Source organism: Aythya ferina (assembly GCF_964211825.1).
Source record: "Aythya ferina genome assembly, chromosome: 26".
Lineage (NCBI taxonomy): Eukaryota > Metazoa > Chordata > Aves > Anseriformes > Anatidae > Aythya > Aythya ferina.
Window position 1 is genome coordinate 1,695,945 of NC_140324.1, and position 23,455 is coordinate 1,719,399.

Below are 23,455 nucleotides of genomic sequence, written 5' to 3' on the forward strand. Positions count from 1 at the left end.
GCACCCGGAGCTGCTCAGTCTGCCCGAGGCAACCACGAGTGAAGGTAAGAACAAGGCTTGAAGCTTCAGCTCCCCTCTGCCCAGGCACGGGTTACTGCCACTGCAGGGCAGCCCTCGGGATGGGGGGTCCCCTGTGCCCAGTGGGGGGGACGCACCGGGAGGGTGACCGCAGCGCACGGGTGTCCCTGTACCCCAGCACTGCGCTGTGCGCAGCCTCCCAGCACTTGCTTAATTGCTTCTGGGGGGGGGTCCAGCTAATTGCAGGGAGTGATCGATTGGTAAAAATGTCATCTTTGCCAGCTGCTGTTACTAGGGTGACCTCGGCTGTTGTCCCTCGGCGCTATTGGTGCCCGTGGTGGCCCGAAATCACCTGCCACGTGTCCCTGCGGAGGGTGTCAGGGCAGGATGTGGAAAGCCCTTTCCTACCTCTGGATTCTGCCCACTGCGGCTGGAAGCAAGGGTGAAAACTGGGGGGGACGCGGAGGCTTAGGGACAGGCTTGTCCCCACCATGTCCCCGTGGCCACTGGCCTGTCCCAGCAGTGGCTCTTTTGGGTCTCCGGAGCTGTGTGCGCCCTGGTGCTGAGCTGCAGGTGGGAGCGCCAGCTCTGAGCCTTGAGCCGGTGAGAAAGGGAGGCTGCATGGGGGGGAAAAATGCAGATTTTTTTGGGTGGGGTTAAGAGAGCAAGCAGGGAGCTGTCACAGGGAGGTTGCTTCGGAGCGGGGCTGTGCAGTGCAGTCAGCGCGTGGGCAAATGGGAGAGTCCCGGGGTGAAAGGAGAGTGGCAGGGACAGGGCAGCAGATGGGGGACTGCAGAAAAGGGCTGAAATGCTGAATTTTGTCTTGGGTGCTGCTCCAGGGCCTTGGGAGCCACCAGAAATGGCTGCGATGCAGGAGGAGCTGCTGGTGAGAGCGGGTGCGAAGGCAAGTGATAGGCCTGGGGGGCAGGAAGGGAGAAATTCCTTCCTGATTGTGGAGAGGGGCTGGTTATGTGCTAGTGGTGAATGTTCAGGGCTGCAGAACTGCCCAAAATCTCTCCTGGCTGGGCCAGCTGCATCTCATCGAGGGTTGAGCACCTCCAAGGATGGAGATTGCCCCTCAGAATGCTCCTGAAACTGATGCTTTTTGCAACACCCAACCACAATTTCCCCTCCCGCCGGCTGCTGCTGTGTTCCTTCCCCATGGGGCCCAGTCCAAGCAGCTCAGGGACCGTGCCCATCGCCAGCCTCGCTCAGGCAGGAGAGCAGCCTTGGGGGGGGCAAGAGGATGCTGCTGTGCTGGGGTGTGTTAAACAGTACGTGTAACATGGGAAGGCATGGCCGGGCACGCTCACCCATGGTTTTATGCGGCATGGCTTCACCCCCAAGCTCAGCAAACCCTGTTGTCACGGAGCATGAATCACGCTGGGGTTGCCTCACTGCATTCAGTCAGCGGTGCTGGGAAGGGGCCAGGCTGTGCCCGCACAGAGGGGCTGGGAGAAGAGGTCTGAGAGCGGAGCAGCTCCTAGGAAGTGTGAATCACTGGCCCTGCACCATGCCGGAGTGGTGCCAGGCGCTCACCGCCACTTCCCTGCCCACTGCTATGGTGCCTGACCTGTTTTTTTGCAGCACCGGGACAGCCCCGTGGTTTTATTTCTAAATGCTGCGTGATGATACTCACCAAATTTGGGTGGGAAATGACAATAAGCTGTTAATTTGGCTCAGCTCACAGCAGTCATTTGGTGAGCCTTTCCCCTCCCTTTCCAGCAGGTGAGGAGCATCGGGATGGGTTTATGTCACCCCAGACAGGGATGCACCCAAATTAGCCCTGGCCACGCAGGCTGGGTGCCGGGCTGTGTCACCCAGTGCACGGCAGGGATATGGGGACACAGGGACAGTGTGGATGTGTTGTTTATGGACCTCAGACAAGTTATTCGTGGCTGCACTATAAATGCTTTATGGACTGCTAGCCTAGCACTTGCTTAATCACCTCCAGGTTTCTGTGGTTAATTGCAGCGAGCAATTAATCTAATGATGGCTAATGCAGGACCACCACACTGGGGTATTTCTGTTGGTGTGCTGGAGAACCAGCCCCAGCCCCAGGATGAGGCTTCAAGGATGTTGGTGATGCAGGAGGAGTGTGGTGGGAGACACGTGTGGGGCAGGGGGAGAGGTGGGGGCATGGGATCTATGGGACTGGCTCTCCCCTCGGGGATGCTCTCTGGGGTTGGTGCTACTGAGCTGCCCCAGAGAGCTGATTTTTATCCTCTCCCCTCTTCCAGGGATCTGAAACTCCACCTCCCACCCCAAGGGTCATGCCTGGCCCCTGCTTCTTCCCCACTCTTCATGGAGCAGTCGAGCCGGTGCCAAACCTGGGGTCTCGGAGGGACTGGGGCACTCCCAGTGAAACCAGTCTCCCCAGTCCAGTGCCATCCTGCCCCCCCTGCATGCTCGCTGCCCGAACACCCCCGTGCTTTGCCCTTGCATCCTCGGCTGTGGTTTGGAGGGTGCTGACGCTTCCCTGGAGCAGGAGGTGCTGGGGCCAAGCTGTGCAGACTGGATCTGTGCCAGGGCCAGGCGGGTCCCCAGGGAGCCCAGCACCGGAGGTGTGGCGGGGGCTGTCCCACGGCCCCGGTGGGCAGGGCAGTGGCAGCCACAGCTGGCAGCAGGGCCACGGGCAGGATCGGTGCAGGTACGGGGGAGCCTGGGGGAGTGTGGCACAGCCTGTCCTTCTGCTTTTTCCCTATTCTTCTCCCCTTGAACCCCCCTTCATCCTGCCTGCCCTGGGCACCTACCCATGGGTGCTGCCGGCACTGGATGGGTGCCGGGGGGCTTGTGGCTGGTGGGTGCTCTACTGGGGGCTGCGTCTGTCCCTGTGGACCCTGGGGAGAGGGGGGAGCCCCCATCTAAGAACACTTTTTTCCTTTCTTGGCTGCTGGGCACAGGGGAAGATTTGGGGTTTTCCTGGACCGGGATGGGGACAGGGATGCTGCATTTTCCCATGGGGTTGGATCAAAGCAGCAGGCAGGTGGAATAATAGGGTGAGCAAGCAGTCTGTGGAAGGAGATTTACGGCCTGGGCATATCTGGGAAGCCCCCAGAGGCTTTCCTGGGCTGGATCTGGCCACGGTGCGGGGGTGTTTCCGCCCAGTGTGATAAGCATGAGCTGGCTGCTGCCAGGCATCTTCATCCACTTGCTCATCGCATGGCGTCACCCATGGGACAGGGCATCTCTTGTTTTAACCCTATTTAACCAGCAGCATATTTTAAACCTATGTATTTTTATATTTATTTATTTATTTATTTATTTATTTACTGTTTTAAGCATTGCCTGCAGGGGCCCCCATGTATGGGGCTCAGTGAGACCATGTCCAGCAGCGGGCAGACTCTGGTCTGACACAGTCACCCTACTTTTCTGAGCCTCCTCCAGAAATACAGGCACCCCAGGCAGCTGAAACCCAAATGTGATTAATTCTGGTTAAAATCTGAATGTGTGCGCTGGGATTAATCACCCTGTTTTGAGCCTGTGGGAACCACGGAGCTGGAGAAGCCCCTGGTGCTCCAGGAACGGGGCGATGCTGGGGGTGCTGGTGGGCAGGTGAGGATCTCCCAGGGCTGTGGGATCGGGGTCCTGGGGGAGCAGGACACCAGCTGGGGCCCCGCAGGGACGCGGCAGTCGGGTAAACAAGCTCAGCGATGTTGAGGCTGCTTGCGGTAGTGCCCACGATCCAGCAGAGGTGAGGTCCCCGGCGGGTTGGCACCAAGACCCTCACTCCCTTGTTGTCCCGAGGGGACGTGAGGTTCCCAGGGAGATCCTTTGGCATCTTGGCCAGGAGGTGGCTCGCCCTCAATGAAAAGCAAAGTTGCCAAAACATGGAAAGTCAGGGAGACAACTTAAGCAGATGCTTGATTTAAAACCACAGATTTCTTTAAAATGGAAAACTCAGGTCATCTGAAGCTGACACCATGCTGTCATTTTTTCCCTTAAGCACTGCTGGAGCTCTTTTTTTTTTTTTTTCTTGGGGGGGGGGGGGAGAAGGGAGAGGGGAGAGCAGGCAGGGAAGAAACACAACCAGAAACCCCCAGTTCCGGGCGGTGGCTGCTGTGGGTCTGACAGATGCTCCCAGGGAAGCAAGCACTTTTCATACTAACACCTGTGCTGACCAAAGCAACAACCAAATATTTATGGGGCCATTTCAGAGGCTAAACCATCACAAAATGTGCTGTACAGCCCTTTAACGGGGGGCTAGGGCACTTCAGCCCCTGACAGTCATCTCCACGTGTTTCACTCTCCCAAGCCAGTCCCATTTGGTGCAGTGCCTCTTCCCATTTAAATCCGGTTTATTTGTGTTCATCCATGCAAACCTCCACTAGCCCAAAAGTATAGTTTTGGGTGAGAAAGCCCTGCTTCTTGCCCAGGGCAAAGTGCAGTGTCTTGTCATCATGAAGCAGCCTCGCCTTGCTGATTTGCAGCTGCATTTTGCTGCTGAGACCCCGGGGACAGACAGGACCGGCCGTTCCCCGCTAGGTCAGAGCGCCGGCAGCTGGCGGAGCTTCCCGTGGGCTCGTTAATCGCTGTCAGTGCAGCCGGAGGCTGTCTTCTGCCTTTGGCCATCTCCAGCCCTTTCTTGCCCCACGATGGAGCTCGTGCTCAGGTTTGCCACCTGCCCTGGCACCAGATTAATGCTTGTTCCCACATGCCCAAGGTGTAATTTTTATTTTCAGTTATCAATGTGAGCTCGCTGCTGGTACCTCTTTGGAGCTGTTTCTGCTGTGCTTTGAATCAGTGTTATTTTCCCCTTTTTTGGCCTTTCCCCTGCTCTTAGGGCTTGGATGCAGGGGTTGTTTTCCAGATTGTCTGTGCACAGTGCTCAGCTCCCCAGAGGTCCCCACATCTGACAACTGCTAGTTCCTAATTAGCTGCACCTTCATTTGGCATCATCCAGGAGCACGGGTCCTCTGGAGCTGAGGAGCAGAGCATGGAAGGTGCAACAGCAATTGTTAGGTGGTACCAGGGCTCTCGTGCAGGTGGAGATATGGTGGACATCCACCTTCAGGCCTGATCCTGAGCGCAGAGGCACCTCCTGCAGGGACGGCCACCAGCAGAGCTGAGGTCTTCCAGTGTTTTTCGGTGAGACTCGAGGCAGCATGGACTTAGACTCTTGATCAAAGCAATCACATGTTTTGTTGGTTTGGAGGCAGCAAGCCCAAGCAAACACCTTGGCATGCATCTCTGCCAGCCTCAGCTTTCATGCCTATGTCCTGGAGAAAGGAGCCAGGAGATGCTGTGAGTGATGGGTCAGGGTCCCAAGGGCCCTACCAGGGGTTAACGGCCTCAGCTGGCTGCCAGTGCCAGAGCTGATCCTGACCTGCCTGCTGACTCCCAGGCTGTGGACCTGCCTCATCACCACAAGCCTGCCTGCAGCTGGGCTTGGGGGCTGATCCTGGCTGCCATTCCTGGGTCTGCTGGGGACTGCAGGGTGGGCTCGGGCTGGTGAGGACCTCGCTGTGCCTCCCTTGTCTCTTTGCAACATGATGTAGCCCTGGCTATTTGCAGGGGAAAATATCCCCAGCTGACAGCTTCGTGGTTATTAGTGTTCAGCTTCAGGGAGGAAGGTGGGAGCTCTGCATCTCTCTCTGTGTCAAATCCCTCGCCGCCTTATTTTACCCAAACCAAGTGGAAATAGCCAGGCTGGGCACTCGGTTCGTGTTCTGTGCAGGAATCTCATCTCTCCAGGCATCCCCACTCTTTCTGCTCCCTCCTATGGGGGAGGGCGTTGGAGCTGTGGGACTTTGCATGAATGTCTCACCACGCATAGCAGCTCTTCTCTGTAGCATCTTCCTTCTCAGTCATGCTGTGAAAATGTTGATGGGACCCAAATGTGCTGACTCTTCAAGTGCAATTTAGGATTCAACTACAAATGCAGTCTTTAGTGGTAAAGAAGGATGATGTGGATAAGACTTATTTTTGGCCAAGCTCTTGGACATGGGCATAACCTGGAGCCGAAGTGCTGCCTGTGTTTGGGGCCTCCTTGACCCGGGGTGAGGTGGCAGTGCTGGAGATGGTGGTGTCACCCGAGAGCATCTCAGGGCAGTGGTGTGTGTCAGGACCAGCTGATATCAAGTTTGCCTTGTACCAGGAGGAGTGACAGGGAGAGGAGTAGCCAGTTAGTGAAAGAATGGAAAAAAGAAGTGATCAAAGATAAGAGATAAGAAATAATGGCAGGGACAGACTTCTGTGTAGGATTATTTAATAATAAGGTAATTAAAGCTTTACACCTCACTGGCTTCTTTCATGTAAGGATCACAAAGCACTTCACAAACATTAATTAATCTTCCCTAACATCCCTGCAGGGGAGGTCACTGAGCTACTGAGTGTAAGGAAAATTCTTGTCGTTGATGAAGGTGGTTGCTCCCTCGGCATGACGGATGCTTGGGTGTGATGGCAGGATGGGGAGAATTTCTCCTCTGTGCTGTTGACTTCAATGATTTCTCACAACTTCCTCGGAGAGAAAATTTTTGAGTTGTCACAGGCAGCTGGGACTGGGCAAGATGGGTCCGAAAGAGGCTCCACACCACGTCGGATCTTAGCTGTTGCTGGGCCTGCAAAAGGCAAGGAAAAGGAAATCAGGTTTCAAAGAGAGAAGGAAGTTTTCTCATAACAAATATTCAGCCTGACACCCCCCTTCTGTGGCATTCAAGTGGCCACTGAGGACCTCATGTCAATATTGAGGGTGCAGTTTTAACTTTCTGGAGTAGTAAAAAGATCTCGGTTAGTTTGCAGCTGCAGGGAAGTCATCTTGCTGTGCTCAGAAGAAATATCCCTTCTGTGTGATGTCCTGCCCTGGAGGGGCGAAGCCCCCAGCTTTAGAGCCTTCTGGTGGGCCCATGTTGTTGTTGCTCAGCATTGCAAATATTTTTGTGCTTGTTCCTAGATCCAGTTTGTTCCTAGAAGTGTCAGCATGGATGACCATGACCCAGCCTCAGGCTGCCTGCATGAAAAAAAGAAGCTGCCAGGTCAGCATGCAATGGGTGTGGCTTGGGGTTTTTCTTTATTTAGAGGTGGTTGAGTATAGGACAGGGGATGTGAGGTGGGGAAAATGTCCAGGGGAAATGGTCTGGAAGGATAGGCCATCAGTTGGGGTGCAGGAGCTGGGGAACATGGCTGTGGTGTCCTGTGCTTGGTGCTATCTGCGCTGGGATAACAAAAAATGAAACTGGGAGGGGAACAAACAGCTTTAATAATAGCAAAAATTGTGCCTGGAGGAGTCATTCACCTGCCCTGATTATTCACTGTTAAACCAAAACCTGAGCACAAATGCTTACCCTGAGGCTCCAAGGGGAAGCGTGGGCAGCAGTACTACACCTCTGGAAACTTCTGTTCTCCTGCCTGTTCTGTCCACTCCATAAACCCAGCTGTCCCCAAGACCCAGCTCTGTCCCACCTACACTTGTCTGCTCCCAAGGTGCCACTGCATTATGGAAAGCCCATCTCAGCAGAAGTATGTCACCATGAGCCCAGTGACACCAAAACGGGTCCTCCTGTCCCTGGAGGCCAGAGGTTGGTGGCCAGGGCCTGGCTGATGACTGCTCGCTTTTCCAGCTTTCACCTGGGAAGTGAGGGCCAACAACAGAAGCTACCATATGCAGTTCAAGAAGAAATTTGCCTTCTGCTTGACCAAGAAGAAGTATGCGGTGAGTCAGATTGTGCCAGTCCTCTCTACCAGCTCCTGATGCCCTGAGCTGGTGGTGGTCGGGGGGTGACCTGACAGAGGTGCCATAGAGATCCCCAGTAGGATGGAGAGTCACAAACATAATCCACAATGAAGAGGAAGGGCAGCTCTTTGCCCTTTGCCCTAAATGCCCTCTGGAGCTCTGAGACAAGGAGCAGAACTGTATGAAGGTCAATTTTTAGTCTGATGATCAAATCAAAAGAAAGATTTATGAAAAAAGTTTGGATTGAAAAAAAACATGTTTTTTTTTTTTTTTTTTTTTTCCAGAGCTAAATAACAAGCATTTTGTTGGGGATCAGTAAGATAAGTTACAGATGATCAGAGGCACAATATTTTGTTTCAGTTTTAAGTCATATAACTTTTTTTTTTTTTTTTTAATTGGAAGGGCAATGCCATTAAGACAGCCAAGTACAACATCCTGACCTTCCTGCCGCTGAACCTTTATGAGCAGTTCCATCGAATGGCCAACGTCTACTTTGTCTTTGTCATCCTCTTACAGGTGAGATGAACACCAAGGTAAAAGCTCCTGTGTGAGAGGCTGTCCAGCTAAGGAGGGTTGGCTGGTGTTCGGAGTACGGGGCTGCCTGACAGGGTACTTGGGTTCCCGTCTCCAACCTTTCTAGAGGACCACTGTGGGATCTCAACCTGTTACTTCTCCTGGGCTTTCTATTTGGTTAGATGCAGCCCTAAAATATGCAACTATATTCACTGAGCCATCTCATTCATTATGAGAAACAATTCTTCTGTGTGAGGAGCAAAAGGAAGATCTGTGTCTCACAAGATCAGTTGCTGAGACCAGGACAAACTCATATACCCTCCAGGCATTTGAGGTATGACTGCAGAGCAGGTAAGGGATTAAGAAAGCACGGTTCACAGCAAAAGCCAGTAGACGAAAGTCCTGATGGTGCATGGAGGTGAATCAGATGTTGAAGGAATATCGTTCGAGAGGTTACATGGTGCTTTGAGAGCTTTTCACAATGACAGTAGCCTCATTATTTAAGATTATTTTCTGCAGTTAGTTCACACAATTTTGGTACGTCTGGTTGCTTCACTAGAGCTGAAGTCAGTTCTTCTTTTGCACTGACAGTATAAAATGGTGTCAAACATACTGGTTTTCAGTGGTGTTCATTGCCTTTTGGGAATTCTGAGGGGCTGAAAATGTTCATTATTTGGCTATTTTGGGTTATTTTAAACTGGTTGGGTTTGGATATAAGCTAAGATCACATAGACAATTCCTAAACAAAACTCCTACCCTCCTCACTCAGTGATCCACATAAAAAGAGGTAGAAATTTAACAAAGCAGTTTTGTGTAGACAGAGATGCTAATTTGATTCATGTTAGGTTCCAGCCATCCTTGGGCACTGCCTAGGGAGGAGAGCTGAGACCTAAAGTGTCCTAAGGAGGGATGAAAGTTTTGCAGTGAGGTACCGTTCTTCTTCCACAGACCATTCCTGAGATCTCCACACTGCCCTGGTACACGCTGCTGTTCCCCCTGAGCTGTCTTCTCACCATCCGAGCCCTACGAGACCTGATCGATGACATTGTAAGTATGGGCTGGAGGGAGGCTGGGAGTGTTGGGCACAGTTACTGGGGAGCAGGTCAGCAGGAAGGATTCCTTTGCTCTGGGGTGAACTGGAAAGTTTGGGAGATGCCATCATTTGAGGTACCATCAACTCTACCATGTCCAAAGTGCTTTGTTCCCTTTGAAAGGATGTGACCAGACAGTTGCTTTCCTTTAAGACTTGGAGTCCCACCTCTGTTATCCTGTAATGTTTAATATCCCAACCAATGGCTATATTCCCAATTTGGTCCCCAGGGGGGATCAATCTTGGGGGATTTCTGCCTCTTTATTCATCAGAATACATCTTCAAATTGCTTCAAAAAGCAGATCTTGTCCCAGGACTGAGGAACCCAGAGATTATGACATTTAAGGGGGTTGTTTTCATAGAACAAGAAAGTCTGACGTGGCCTATGCCTTTCTTTTGGCTTCTTATTTTGCTTGCCTTTGTGCAGGGCCGTCACCAAAGTGACAGAAACATCAACAACAGGCCATGTGAAATCCTGTCTGGGAAGAGGTGAGGGGCTTTGGGGAGCTTTACCTGTGTTTTCTTTACCATCTTGCAGTAAATATGTGTGGAACAGTGGATCATCATGGTGCTGAGCACCCTTGGATGTAGCAGTTATGAAAGGTTTTGATGGGACCATGCCTGACTCTGCAAACTAGCACCACTCCCCAGAATCTGTTGTAGGTTCAGATGTTTCCCTGTAGGGATGATCATACCCCTTCACAGACGACAGGTCTAAGAAGCATTGGTTTGCTGTGATAAGCTGGGAGGAGAGTTTTCCAGCCACAGAATTTCCTCCAGGTCTTCACAGCTAACCCATTGCTGCATTTCTGCTAAACTCTGATCTAGCAAAAGAACTGGTCCAGGGAAGGACCAGCATTTCCCACCAGGTGCCAGGGCTGAGAGTCAATGCCTCCAATAGGTACATGGGATATGGACAAATAGGTCCCATGCCACTCTCAGTGCTCATCTGTGCTTTGGTCACACAAATAGGAAGCCACCATGATGGCAGAGGAACCAACAGTTTGCAGCCCCAGTTCATGCAAGAAGCTGGGGCAGACAGGCTGGTCCAGAGGGCAGAAACAGTATTTGCCTTGCTATGATCCATGTTCCCACTGCCCCATGAAGGTAAAGCACAGCCTCCAGGTTTGCAATGTCCATATTTTCCCCTAAATTCTTCAGCTTCCGCTGGCAGAAATGGTGTGACATCTGCGTTGGGGACATCGTCCGCCTGCGCAAGGAAAGCTTCGTCCCGGTGAGTGATGCCCTGGGGCCAGCAGTGTGCTTGGGCAGAGTATCGTCAAGGAGAGGCTCAGCTGGGTGCTCTTTTCCCTTTGCTCTCCAAGGCCGACATGCTCTTGCTGTGCAGCTCTGAGCCCAGCAGCCTGTGCTACGTGGAGACTGCCGACATCGATGGGTGAGGAGGGTGGCAGGAGATGTCCCAGCTGAAGCCTCCAGCCTTGGGGACCACCAGCACCTGGGGGGGGGCATACTGGGAAGGCCCAAGTCCAGCAGAAATAAGGGCACTGGGGGGCTCCTCCAAAAGCTAAACCTATAGACGCTGCAGAAATGCAATTAAAACCCTAATCTTGGGCCCCACATTTCAAAAATGAAGGGCCAAGAAATTTCTGAGGCAACAGTCTGGGGCCTGTCCAGAGCTGGGGAAAACCCCGAGTCCTGCATGAAGCAGCTCGTGACCTTGGGTCTGTTTCATCATCCCCCAGTTCCCCTCAGCTGCATGGGGACACTGCCTGCCCATCCGCCCTGCCTGTCTGCAGGGTGATTTAATGACAGGGTCTCGGGGCCAGGCCTTTCTCCCTGCATGAGTGCTTGATGCCTGCCATGATAGGTCCCTATCTCGCTCTCCATCGCCAAGCACTACTGTCACTCATGTAATCGCCTGATAATTAATGGCAGCCTCTGTCCCATGGGTCTGACAGCAGAATTAACAGCTCTGTCACCCTGCAGGGTTGTTTCAGTTTTCCCTGCCTGGTTCTTGTTTGCAGGGAAACAAACCTGAAGTTCAGGCAGGCCCTTCCAGTCACCCACCGGGAGCTGACGAGCGAGGGCAGCGTGGCCGCCTTTGACGGTGAGCCCCCTACACAGGCCAGGATGTGTCTGTTCCCCTGGGATCACACCCATGTGGCCTCGGGAGGTCTCCGTGCTCCTATTGGCCTCACGCTGTCCCCTGGGGCACCAAGTGCCACCACTCTACCAGGAGGCTGCATGTGTCCCTGCCACAAGGCTGGAGGCTGGCTCTAGCTGCAGGCCCTTGCGTGGAGGCCATTCCCCAGCAGCGTGGTTCTGCAATGGCGTTGTGCGCCTTTCCCCCTACCTTGGCTTCTGTTTTCCCTATGAGAATCGAGCACTTAGCTCCCAAACTTGAGTTCAGACCCTGGATTTTTCCCCTTTGGTGCTCCATAGGATGATGTTGGGGGCTCTGGGAATGAAGGGGATTGTGTCCAATTTTCTAGCCCCCTGTGGTCCGTGGGCTGAGCGCCCTCCTAGCACTGAAGGTGGGCGCTCCAGCTCAGCCAGCCTTAACCTGAGTCACCCATACAACAACCACACTAGAGAAATCTCAATTTCCCCTCTTCTCTGGAGGGGACAGGCACGGGGAGGAGAGGAAGGACCCCATGTTTCCCCCAAAGCCAACACCTGCATCGTATCCTCTGATCAAGGGAGGGTGACCTGCGAGGAGCCCAACAGCCGCATGCACAGCTTCACCGGCACGCTGCAGTGGCAGGGCGAGACGTACTCGCTTGACAGTGAAAGGATCTTGCTGCGAGGCTGCAAGCTTCGCAACACCGACTTTTGCTATGGCTTAGTCATCTACGCAGGTGAGTGTCCAGGTCGGAGGGAGAAGGGGGCAAGAAACATCCAGGGCCCCAGGGATTTTAAGCTGCCCAAGTGCTTTCAGTGTCAGGAGGTCCCATTCTCTGCTGATGCAAAGTAAACAGACCACCAGGACTTGCTGCAGTAAACAGACCACCAAAAGTTTCTCCCAAGATTTCCTGGTGTTGGTCTCACTGGTAGGCAGGTGATGTGGTGGTTCCAAACATCCCCCTGTTCCAGGTTATATTTCACCTGCATCACGTCCTGGCTCCACTTCACTTTGTTGCCTCCTGCACAGACAGCTCAGACAGCTGAGAGCTTGGCCACGGATACCTCCGGGCAGAGAGGAGGGATGAGCGCTGGTATAAGCAGCACTTTGAGTGTGCAGACGTGGCTTCATTAACCACTGATCAAGGGACATGGTCCTCTGAATCCTTTAGAGCCGGGGCAGAAAGCAGCATCTCTTAGCTGCAAGGTGACCTTCTGGGGACTGTGGACTTGTTTTTACTTCTAAAATGTTTCTCGCACAGGATTTGATTCCAAAATTATGAGGAACTGTGGAAAGATCAAGCAGAAGAAAACCAAGCTGGACCGCATGATGGACCGGCTGGTGATCATAGTAAGTGCAGTGTGAACACACAGTTAGATGAGACAGACAGACTAGCAGGGCCCATAGAAAAGGCTGGGGGGCTCTGTGTGACGTGGTGCTCTCATCCTGGTTTCCCATCTCAGATCTTCCTGGTGCTGTTGGCCATGTCATTGTGCCTCGCCATTGCCTCCGGGTTCTGGGCCAAGACGTTCCAGGAGAAGCACACCTACCTCTCTGCTCTCTACAAACACACTGCTCCTGCCAAGCAGGCCTTCTTCAGCTTCTGGGGCTTTGCAATCCTCCTGAGCATCATCATACCCATGTCCATGTATATAACGTAAGAACGACAGAGATTGCAAACAATCAGCATTCAGCACCCTTCTCCCTGCCCTTGACCCTCATCTGGCACCTTGGATTTTAGCCACAAAATGGGGATGCATGCAAGGTCCATCTGAGCAAGTCGTTTTCGTGTGTTCCATTGGCTGTAAGAGGGTATGGGTGGAATAAAAACATTGATAACATCCTTTGAGGTCTCCTCAGAGGAAAGCCGGAAAAGAGACGTAAAGACATGATGTACTGATGTTGGAAATTGGGGCCAGACTGAAGAGGACAGACTGATAAAGGAGGTGTTTCCCCATGGAGCAGCAGCGGGGTGGGGAAGAGAAGGGCACAGGCATTACAAGCAGGCGCTAATCACAACTTGTGCAGGGAAAAGCCCTTGACAGACTTTTTAGACCCTCCACATCTATGAATTTTGATATCAAGGACCAGATTTCCAGAGGAGTCCAGCTGCCTGGGACCCAGCGGGCTCCCTGTCTGGTGTGATGTGCCTTCTGGAAACCTGGCCACCAACAAAAACTTGCTTATCCCCAGCTCAGAGCAGCAGGACCTAGGCAGGCAGTTCCTCTCTGCCCTTTCTCCCCAAGGCAGATCCCCAAGTCCCCCTGGGCTGTGAGTAATGCATTCTCCTTCCCTGGTGTAAGCTTTCTTCCATTCTCACTCCATAGGTTTGAATTCATCTATCTGGTGAACAGCTTCTTTATCAACTGGGACTTGGAAATGTATTATGCTGTCAAGGACATTCCAGCAAAGGCCAGAAGCACCAGCCTCAATGACCAGCTTGGCCAGATTGAATACATCTTCTCAGACAAGACTGGCACCTTGACACAAAATATTATGAGCTTCAAGAAATGCTGCATTAATGGGACTGTTTACGGTAACTTTTATTGGTAGCAGGTTTGTGGGGACTCCTGAGTGAGGTAGACCTTGAATTTAGGCTGCTTTGGTTCTTTTCTCTCCTCCTGGCTTCCTAGGAAGCTTGGGGCATGTGGGTGGATCTTGGTGGTCTGGTGTGTGGGGCTGAAGACACTGTTTCCAAGTCTGGGTACTGTGAGACTCTTGGGTGACCAATGGTGGAGGTAGAGAAGTCACCCTTCCTTTTATGTTGTTTCTTTATGGCGAATGCATGTAATGATCTTTTTTTTTTTCTTTTTTTTTTTTTTCTTTCCCCTTAGAATCCTAAGAACTGCCAAGTCCTTCCTTCACTTACTGCTCCATTTATTTGAGTTCTTGGCTGCCTTTTGGGGGCTGTCACGGTGCTTAATTAGTGAAAGCAGTGAGGGCTAGAGCTTTAGTATGGAGCTCCTTTTTCCTGAGATACTTATCAACCACTTGAGACAAATGGATAGTGACAAAAGCAAAGAGAAGGGAAAAAAAATCTAGCAAAGTTTTTAAGCAGGCATAAAAACAGTTTTTCTCTGTCTGATGCATCATGTTGCACCTCTGATAGCAGCATCGCCATAATCCTTCCAGTCTCCTGGGAAATGTGGATGAAAGCCAGACCTGCATTTTTAACAGGAAAAACATATAGTTTGAACAGTCTGAACTGTCCAAGAGCCAAATAAGTCAAATGTGGATGTCCTAATGGAGCGTGGCTCACAATGGACAGACACCAAGCAGGTGCTGAAAATCTTTCCCTTCTTGACAGTGTTTTTGGCCAGCAAAAGAAGCAGTTCATTGTAGAAATAACTGCTTGAAGCCCTTGCTAGTCATGCTCCCTGCCAGCTCTCTAGTAACTGAATTATTTTTATTTTGGCAGGTTTGGGCACGGGCCGTGAGAACAAACAGCCATCGGTACGTAATTCCCCTCTCCTGCGTAACTCAGGGCCAAACGATGCTCATCACCGGGGCCAAAGCCGTAGCAGTTACTGGTTATGGCAGCAGCAGGAGATGCCTTTTGCTGTGGAGCACGGCTTTCTGACAACTGTGGTACCATCCTGTGAGGTGGAGGGATGTGCTTCCTTGGGCTGGCGGGTTTGCTGCTCTTCAGCTGCTGGTAAAGGACAAGGGAACAGGGTTATAGAACGCTGCCAATCTGATTTTCTAGCCTTTTAATACTCACCCCCTTAGTGTTGGCAGCAGAAAGCAAGGTTTCTGACTTGGATCAGACCATGCCAGCACAGGGTTGCTGTATCACACCCTAGCAACACCCCCACGGCAGAGCCTTGCAGGGTGGCCCCATTCTTGGTGTCTCAGGTGCCCATGTCTCTTGCAGGGGTCAGGGCTGACCTGGAGCCACCGTGGGGAGAAGATGTCAGACTCCAATGATGTGGCACTACTGGAAGCTGCTCGGCGAGACAGTGACCCTGTGCTGAGGGAGTTCCTGCGGCTGCTGGCCCTCTGCCACACCGTCATGGTAGAGGAGAGAGGCGGTGGGTCGGCTGCACTGTCAGCTCTGTGCAGGGTCCAGCTCCCCTGCAGGGCACAGGGGGGCTGCGGTGGCTTTTCCACCACATGGCAAAGCTCTGCTGTGGTGAGGAGAAGGTGCCCTGAGAGCCTGGGGATGCTTTGGGGCAGTCTTAGCATCAGCCTCTGGCCCAGACATGGGCATTTTGGGGTTGTTTTAAAACCACATAGTTGGAGCAGAAGCACAGGGAGGATAATCCATCCCTGTCTGGACACTTTTACCACCCAAGGAGCAGAAGGAAAGAGACAAGAGGGGCTGAGATTCCTTAGCTTGGTGGCTTGGACTTCAGGCTCTCCATAGATAATGTTGGTGCTGGGCAACAACGAGGTGTTTCAGGTGTGTAAGAGACTCTCGGATGGGATTCTCCTTGCCCAAGCCTTGCTCCTCTTCCACAGACCAGCTGGTTTATCAGGCGGCTTCACCGGATGAAGAAGCACTGGTGCTGGCAGCCAGGGACTTGGGATATGTCTTTCTAACCCGAACACAAGACACGATCACCATCAGTGAGCTGGGAGTGAAGAGGACCTACGAAGTGCTGGCCATGCTGGACTTCAACAGTGATCGCAAGAGGATGTCTGTCCTGGGTGAGTGGGTTGGGGTGTCTCAGGGGGACCTTCTCTGCCTACAGAGGGTCCCCTCCTTTCTCAACCCTACAGGGGGTGGCACCAGGGTGGCTGCAATTGATGGCAGCTGGCACAGGAACTCCAGTCATCTCTGTGGTTTTGCTTGCCCTGATATCTTGGTGAAGGCAATAGAGAAGGGTATGAGCAGCTGAGAGAGCAAGTAAAGCAGGGGCCCAGAGGAGGTGTGTAAGGAAGTGACAGCCCTTGAGGCCTGGTTCTGCCTCATGGTGATGTAGATCTGGAGAAATTCCTGTGCTTCCTGTGACTGTGGGTACCAAACCACCAGTGTCACCTGCAGTGCCTCCTGCAGCACAGCCAGGTTGGCCTGTGTCCCCAGGGCCCTGTGTGGGGATGGCAATCCCCAGATGGGGTGGCAGCTCCTTGTCCTTCCCCTCCTCCCAGTGCGAGACCCCCAGGGCACAATCCGGCTCTACACCAAGGGGGCTGACACCGTGATCCTGGAGCGACTGCGCAGCCGAGGGCCCAGTGAGACCTTCACTGAGAGGGCGCTGGATGTGAGTCCCTCACCAGCCAGGGGTGGGATGGGCTGGTCCCTGCTGCTGGCTTTGGGTTGGGTGCCCCAGGGTCCCCTGCTGCTCTTCTCCCACTCTGGCTTCAGAAGCTGGCTCTTCCTTGCTCCCTTCTGCTCTAGGAGCTCCACCTGCATGTGGGACAGGGGCTAAGAGGGCATCAAATCCACCCTTGGGGCTCTGCATGGACTGGTTGCATCACTGGGGATGACAGTGGGTGGGGGAACAGCCAGTGCCCAGAGAAAACCCTCAAACCCTGGTGGGTCTCCAGCTCTGACCATGGGGACACTGAGTCGTCCCGGACAAGGCAAGGGAACCACGATGTCTTGTCCCTGTAGCGCTTTGCAGAGGAGACCCTGAGGACTTTATGCCTGGCCAGCAAGGTGGTGAGTGAGGCTGAGTACTGCGAGTGGAGCCGGAGGCACCAGGAGGCCAGCATCCTGTTGCAGGACCGCGTGTGGCAGCTGGACAGCCTGTACGAAGAGATGGAGCAGAACCTGGAGGTGGGATGAAGTTGGGGATTAGGAAGAAGCACCTGCACTGGTCCCCACAGCCCATGAAGGGCAGGAGGGTGGAGTTCAGCTATTTGGGGTGATGGGGTGTTCAGCCCAACACCCACACCCTGGGTAGGAGGGCAGGTAGAGATACCCCTAGGGTGACTTTGTGACATGTCAGTAGACACCCAGATGGAAACCTGATGGGTCATGTCCACCCATGGGAAGGAGTGTGCAGGGACACAGGACCCCTGGTTGGATCCAGGGGTAATTCCCACCTCTGTATCTTGCCCTGGCACCCTGCCCCACGTCATGACACCCCATCCAACCTTCCTTCCAGCTGCTTGGGGTCACAGCCATTGAGGACAAGTTGCAAGACGGAGTTCCTGAGACCATCCAGCTGCTGAAACTGGGCAACATTAAAGTGTGGGTGCTGACGGGAGACAAACAAGGTCAGTGGAGGCAGCCAACACATTTCAGCTTCTCCCCAAGCCAGGGCCAGAGAGTGGATGAGACCCTGGGAGGAGACAACAACCAGGCCCTGCTGTTGCCTTTAATATACGACAGCATGTCCCACAGATCATGTCACCCATGGGAAACCGAGGCAGGGGAATCCATCTGCATGTTGGCATAGAGCTGGAGCAGAGCCCCAGCATCTGCTGCCCACCCAGGGCTGAGGGACCCTAGAGTGGGGGCTGGGACAGGGGGCACAACAGACCACTGATGCCCTTGTTGCAGAGACAGCAATGAACATCGGTTATGCGTGCAAACTGCTCACAGATGACATGGAGATCCTGGAGGAGAAGGAAGTAAGGTGAGTCTTCATGACCTTCTAGCTCAGGACATCAGGTTGGTGGGGACACGTGGGTGCTGAACATGCTGAACACACTCACTCTTCTCCATCCCAGCCTGGATGGCCATGGCCATCACTATCTGCTAATGTCTTCTCAGTTCTCCCCATCTGTTTATGCCCCTATAGCTCTCTTCTTGGCAAGATTTGGCCAGAAAGTGCTTAGCCTGGTTCTCTTGCCTCCAAATCACATGGGCCAGGGCTGATTTCTGATATCAGGGAGCCCCATCTCTGTCCCCCCTGTTCCCACCACTGGGTTACCAGCCCCTTCTCTCTGGAGCTGGCTTTGAGACGGCAAAGGCCAACCATGCTCTTTGGCCAAAACCACTCAGTGTGCCCGATGTCCCCTCCTACACAGCGAGATCGTCGAGGCTCACTGGGTGAGAAACAGCCGCAGCAGCAGCAGGAAAGCCCCTGGTAGCAGCCGCCTCTCCCAGCAGCACCCAGGGACTTCGTGCCACAAGAAGAAAGCTCTTGTCATCAGTGGGGACTTCCTGGTAAGGTGGCACTTGGGAGGCACCCCTGCTCCTGTCCTTGCTGGCAGATGGTTGTTTCTGCCCCAGGGCTATCAAAACATTTGGTGGCACCAGCACTTGGAGGAGGTGACACCCGTCCTGCACAGGGTGGGTGGGAAAAGCCAGAGGAACCCTGTCTTGGGCTGGGGAATGGATGATGGAGGCGGAGATGACCTCACACCAATTGCTTGGCGTTGGGGGGTTTCAGCCACACATGTCCAGCTGGTCTGCTGGTGGGTGATATCTTGCTCTGCTGGTCATTACTGAGACAAACTGGTCTCATGGTTATATTTGGTACTCCTAATGCAAGACAAACTTGGAGAAAATGGTTTGTTTTTCTGAGCTTCAAGAGCATCACTGAGACACTGGGGACCCTCACACTGTGACATCCCTGGTGGTCTTTAGAAAAAGTCAGCTCTGAATGTTATCCTCCTTCCTTGCCCATGTTAGTGTCCCTACAACTGAGGGGATGCAGAAGTGCATTTGTACCTGCCCAAAATTTGTGTGAATGTGCAGGAGATGAGACCAGCCCCACCCATCCCTGCTTGTGGGAGAGCCCTTGGGCCTCATCCCTCTGTGCTGGCCACGGCAGGAGGCCCCAACCACGTGTGCTCTCTCCTAAGGACAAAATCCTTCACACGGGAGAGGTGCTGATGAAGAAGGAGGGGCAGCTGTGGCAGTGGCTGCCTTGCCGTGGGGCCACAGACCCGCAGGAGCAGGGCAGCCTGGTGGAGAGGGCCTTCGTGGACCTGGCCACCAGCTGCCAGGCTGTGATCTGCTGCAGGGTCACCCCCAAGCAGAAGGCCCTCATCGTGCAGCTGGTGAAGAAGCACAAGAAGGCCACCACACTGGCTATCGGGGATGGGGCCAACGACGTCAACATGATCAAAAGTGAGGCGGGGGGCTGTGGTAGAACCGGGTTTTGGCCAGCATGGCCCTCTGATGGGGGTGGGGTGTCCCAGTCCCCAATGTGGCTGTGCTGGGGGGGGGAAGGAGCAAAAGGCATGAGGCCAGGACCAGCCTGGGGCAGAAGCAGGGCCCCGCTTGCTTTGGCAGTGGAGATGGTTTGAAGTTTCTTCAAGCTCCAGCCTGGGCAACTGGCAAAGAACTCCCTGCCCCTCCAGCAGCCCCCGATATATGGCTGCTACTTGCCCAGCTTTGCCTGGCGTCACTCCAGCAGCTGTGGGACACGCAGGAGGGCTTTTCCCCTTTGCCTATCGCTTCTGGATTCCCCCTCTGTCCATCAGCCTGGGAGCAACCTGCTGGGAAACCAAACATCGCAAAGGGCTCCCCAAAAACCTCCCGCGTCCTCCGCAGCTGCTGACATTGGGGTGGGCATCAGCGGGCTGGAGGGCATGCAAGCCGTGCAGTGCAGCGACTACGCCCTGGCGCAGTTCTCCTACCTGCAGCGCCTCCTGCTCGTCCACGGCCGCTGGGCCTATCTCCGCATCTGCAAGTTCCTCCGCTACTTCTTCTACAAGACTTTTGCTGGTCTCATGGCCCAGGTCTGGTTCGCTTTCCACAGCGGATTCACGGCTCAGGTGAGGGCTGCTGCTGGTGTGTTGGGAGCGTATTGGCAGGGACACATCCATTCTGTGGATGTCCACAATTCACCTGCTGGGGACCCAGTGCAGGTTTCACGCCTGGTACCACCCAATGGGCACATGTCCCCGTCACCACCCTGGTCTCTTTTCTCCCTGGATTTTTGGGGTAGCCGGTTAATTGTGTTTGGGATGGTTTGATTGGGAAAAGCACCCTGAGGAGATTCAGGGTGTCCTTGGAGGCAGTGGCAGCTCTTGTGAGCAATAGCTCAACCTTACACAGATGTAGGGAAAGATGCCACTTGCCTTAATCTATTTTCCCCCAAAATGGAAGCTTTTACTTAGGGACAAAGGTCATCAGCATGACTTGACCACCATGCTGTGGCTTCAGCCCCCTGACCCTGCAGCACAGTCCCATGGACCTGCAGAGCACTGAGGACAACCCAGGGCTGATGCAGAGTTCAGAACAAGTCCATAGGGCTTTCCCTGGGGTTTGGATGTGAGACTTACACCTTCCACAGTGCCTGGGCATCCTTTCTGAGTCTTTCCAAAACAGCACTGAACTCAGACACTTTATTCTCCCTTCTAGCCTCTGTATGAGGGCTGGTTCCTTGCTCTCTACAACGTCTTCTACACTGCCCACCCCGTGCTTTCTGTGGGCCTTCTGGAGCAGGTATGGGTTCCCTGGGCTGCAACCAGCCCCTGTACCTGGAGGCTGCATCCTCAGCAGGTGTAAATCAGCCCAGCAGTAGGCTGGATTCCAGTTCCCCACCCCTCTGGGACAAGCAGGTGGAGGACGCGCTGCAAATCTCCCAAAGGGTGTCACGGGTGGGGTGGCCCAATCCTGGGGGGGAGGGTGATGCTTAGCACCCTCCTTGTCCCAGCAGGACGTGAGTGCCAAGAAGAGCCTGGAGTTCCCTGAGCTCTATGCCATCGGGCAGCAAGACGAGCTCTTCAACTACCGCATCTTTGGCGTGACACTCCTGCATGGTGTCAGCACCTCACTTGCCAGCTTCTATATCGCACTCTGGGCCTTCAAGGACTGTGTTGGCAGCAAAGTCGTGGGTGACTACGAGTCCTTTTCGGTCACAGTGGCCACCTCGGCTTTGCTGTCAGTCCTCGTGGAGGTGAGCACTAGTCTGCCCTTCCCTATGCTGATCTCTGGTGCCTGAGTTGGGAATGGGTGGAGTGTGGTGGCACTGGAGCCTGCTGGCAAGGACGTGGGATTGAAGGCCACCAAACCAAATGGCACATGGGTTGTGAGACAGATGGACCCTAGGCATGTTCCAACACTGCCCAGTGTGGCTGGGGGACAATCCCCCAGGAGACTGGGGAGGAATTAGAGACAAGTGTCCAAATGAAAGGGGGTTCCCCCAGCCTCCATGAGGCACTGTGTGCTCTGCCATTGCCCCTGCAGATCATCCTGGATATCAAGCACTGGACGGCATTGTCCTTCCTGATGGTCACAGCCAGCCTGCTGCTCTTCTGCCTTTTCTCCTACTTGACGCAGAGCATCAATGCCTTCAGGATAGCCCCTGCCATCTTCCGCTTCCCAGGTGGGATAACCCAAGCATCCCTGCACACCGTTCCCTTCTGGAGCCAGGGGAACCCACTGGACTCAGTGCTAGCGGCTGTTCCCCATGTTGTAGATCACGGTTTCTCTTGCCTAGATCACATACATCCCTTGGCCAGATCCTCCTGCTGTATGGTCCCAGGGGACAAACTTGCTGGCTCTTGATCTTGCTGTGTTGATTTCTGACTCTAGTTTAGGAGCCATCTTCTCTTTAGACCCCTCAGCAACTTTGCGGGTGGGGGCCTGTTCCTTCCCCATTGTTCTCTCTCTCCTCTCCACCTCCACTGCTTGACCATTGCCCACAGATGCCAGCCAGAACGCCCTGACAGATCCCTACGTCCTGCTTGTGGTCCTGCTGTCCCTGGTGGTGAACACCATTCCCTCGCTCACCGTCCGCTCGTACCATGCCATCACAGGCAGACGCAGCATCCAGCAGGTGAGGGCTCTGGGGAGGAGGATGTGCCTCCGACCAGCACGAGTCTGGGGCTGGCAAGGAGGTTGCTGGTGCTGGGGAGGGTGAGGATCCCTAGGGAAGCCACCAGGGCCATGTCACCTCTGCTTGATGGCACCCTGCTCTCAGGACACTGGTGCTCAAGTCCGGTTCCATGGCCCTCTTCCTGAGTCAGTTCATGAGGAGGAGGCTGTGGGCAGGCTGCTCCAGCTTCTGGAGAAGGTCTGCAGGCAGGAATTGGCCTCCAGAACTCCCAGGTTAGGAGGCACCAGGTCTGGTTCATGTCCCACTGCTGCCCCCTATAGCCTTGGGTCCATCTCCATCCATGTGTCATCCCTTCCTGGTGGTACAGAGGGGATTGTGCTCCAGAGCTCTGTGAGCTTCAGAGACACCCAAGAAGATCCCCACCCTACAGACCCCCCCCCCAGAGGCTTGGGCCATGGTGGAGCTGGGAGCCAAACCCCATCTCGATGGAGGGCATCTCTGCTTTGTACCCACCTTCAGGGCGAGAGCTTGGCCAAGAGGTGCCCACAGCCCTGATGTCCCCTTTCTCCTTGCAGAAGATCTGCTCAAAGGCCAGGCGTGAGCCGGAGCCCTCGGTGGAGCTGCGTGCCCATGTCCACCGTGGCTCTTTCCGCCGCCGCTCCAGCTACGCCTTCTCCCACCAGGAGGGCTACGCCGGCCTCATCACCCGCGGGGACAGCCTGCGCACCAAGGGCACTCATGCCACCGGGGGTCTCCATCCCCAGGGAACAGCCCCACCTTCAACCTCCTGCCTCGACCCCTCGCCATAGCCAACCTGGCCGTGTCCTGCTGGGGCAGGGGGGCTTCCTTCTCCTGGGGGCTTTTTAATCCAAGTTGGATGGGTTTGCTGCATGGGCAGCCCCTGTGGTCTGCTGCAGGACCCTGGGGCTTGTCCCACCAGCAGCTCCATCTGCTGCACCAACTCCGTGGCTTCACTGGAGCCTGGAAAACTGTGAAAAGTGGTCATCAGCTGGTGGACCTTGCAGGTGTCCTTTCCTTACCCCTCCACATCTTTGCAATCTCCGCATGAGATGCACACAGCAGTGCCTCAGCCCACAGCAGTGCTGTGCCCTCCGTGCCATGTCCCGTCCCATCCCTGCCACATCCTGCTCCCCAGGACCATCCTGGGGACAGCTGTGGCCCCATAATGTTTGCTGCAAAACCTCCAAAGCTCCCAGCAGAGCTGGTGTGGCCAGGGACCATGCACAGCCCAAGGGATGCTGCAGAGCAGGTACCTGCGTGCATGTCCTGAAGCGCCACCACTCAGGGACAGCAGCAGCTGCTGGGGAAGTGTGTGAACAACTGACTGGTGACTGGATCACCTTGTTTTTTATTCTTATTTTTTAATAATATTAAAAGGACTCTGGCTTTCCTCTCCTCTCCTATAACTCTCTGCTGTACTATCAGCAAAT

General features: G+C 54.2%; 1 protein-coding gene across 1 annotated transcript; it reads left to right on the top strand.

The window, feature by feature from the left end:
* ATP8B3 (ATPase phospholipid transporting 8B3) lies at nt 1–23,415 on the top strand. Its single transcript, XM_084498381.1, has 28 exons — nt 1–44; nt 6,911–6,992; nt 7,578–7,669; nt 8,093–8,206; nt 9,152–9,250; nt 9,721–9,782; nt 10,455–10,527; nt 10,619–10,689; nt 11,279–11,361; nt 11,954–12,112; nt 12,638–12,726; nt 12,840–13,033; nt 13,704–13,912; nt 14,795–14,829; nt 15,251–15,407; nt 15,838–16,026; nt 16,468–16,580; nt 16,934–17,098; nt 17,430–17,541; nt 17,828–17,903; nt 18,298–18,436; nt 19,078–19,345; nt 19,772–19,995; nt 20,585–20,668; nt 20,883–21,122; nt 21,413–21,551; nt 21,874–22,004; nt 22,580–23,415. The coding sequence occupies exons 2-28, from the start codon at nt 6,938–6,940 to the stop codon at nt 22,811–22,813; spliced, it is 3,606 nt and encodes a 1,201-aa protein (XP_084354507.1). The 5' UTR covers nt 1–44; nt 6,911–6,937; the 3' UTR covers nt 22,814–23,415.
* The last annotated feature ends 40 nt before the right edge of the window (nt 23,416–23,455 follow it).

Bases quoted from the DNA above. Each gene is read 5' to 3' on its own strand.
- ATP8B3 (XM_084498381.1), top strand. From the start codon at position 6,938: ATGGATGACCATGACCCAGCCTCAGGCTGCCTGCATGAAAAAAAGAAG. The intron at 12,113-12,637 runs GTGAGTGTCCAG...TTTCTCGCACAG, and splicing joins TGGCTTAGTCATCTACGCAG to GATTTGATTCCAAAATTATG. The intron at 13,034-13,703 runs GTAAGAACGACA...CTCACTCCATAG, and splicing joins CCCATGTCCATGTATATAAC to GTTTGAATTCATCTATCTGG.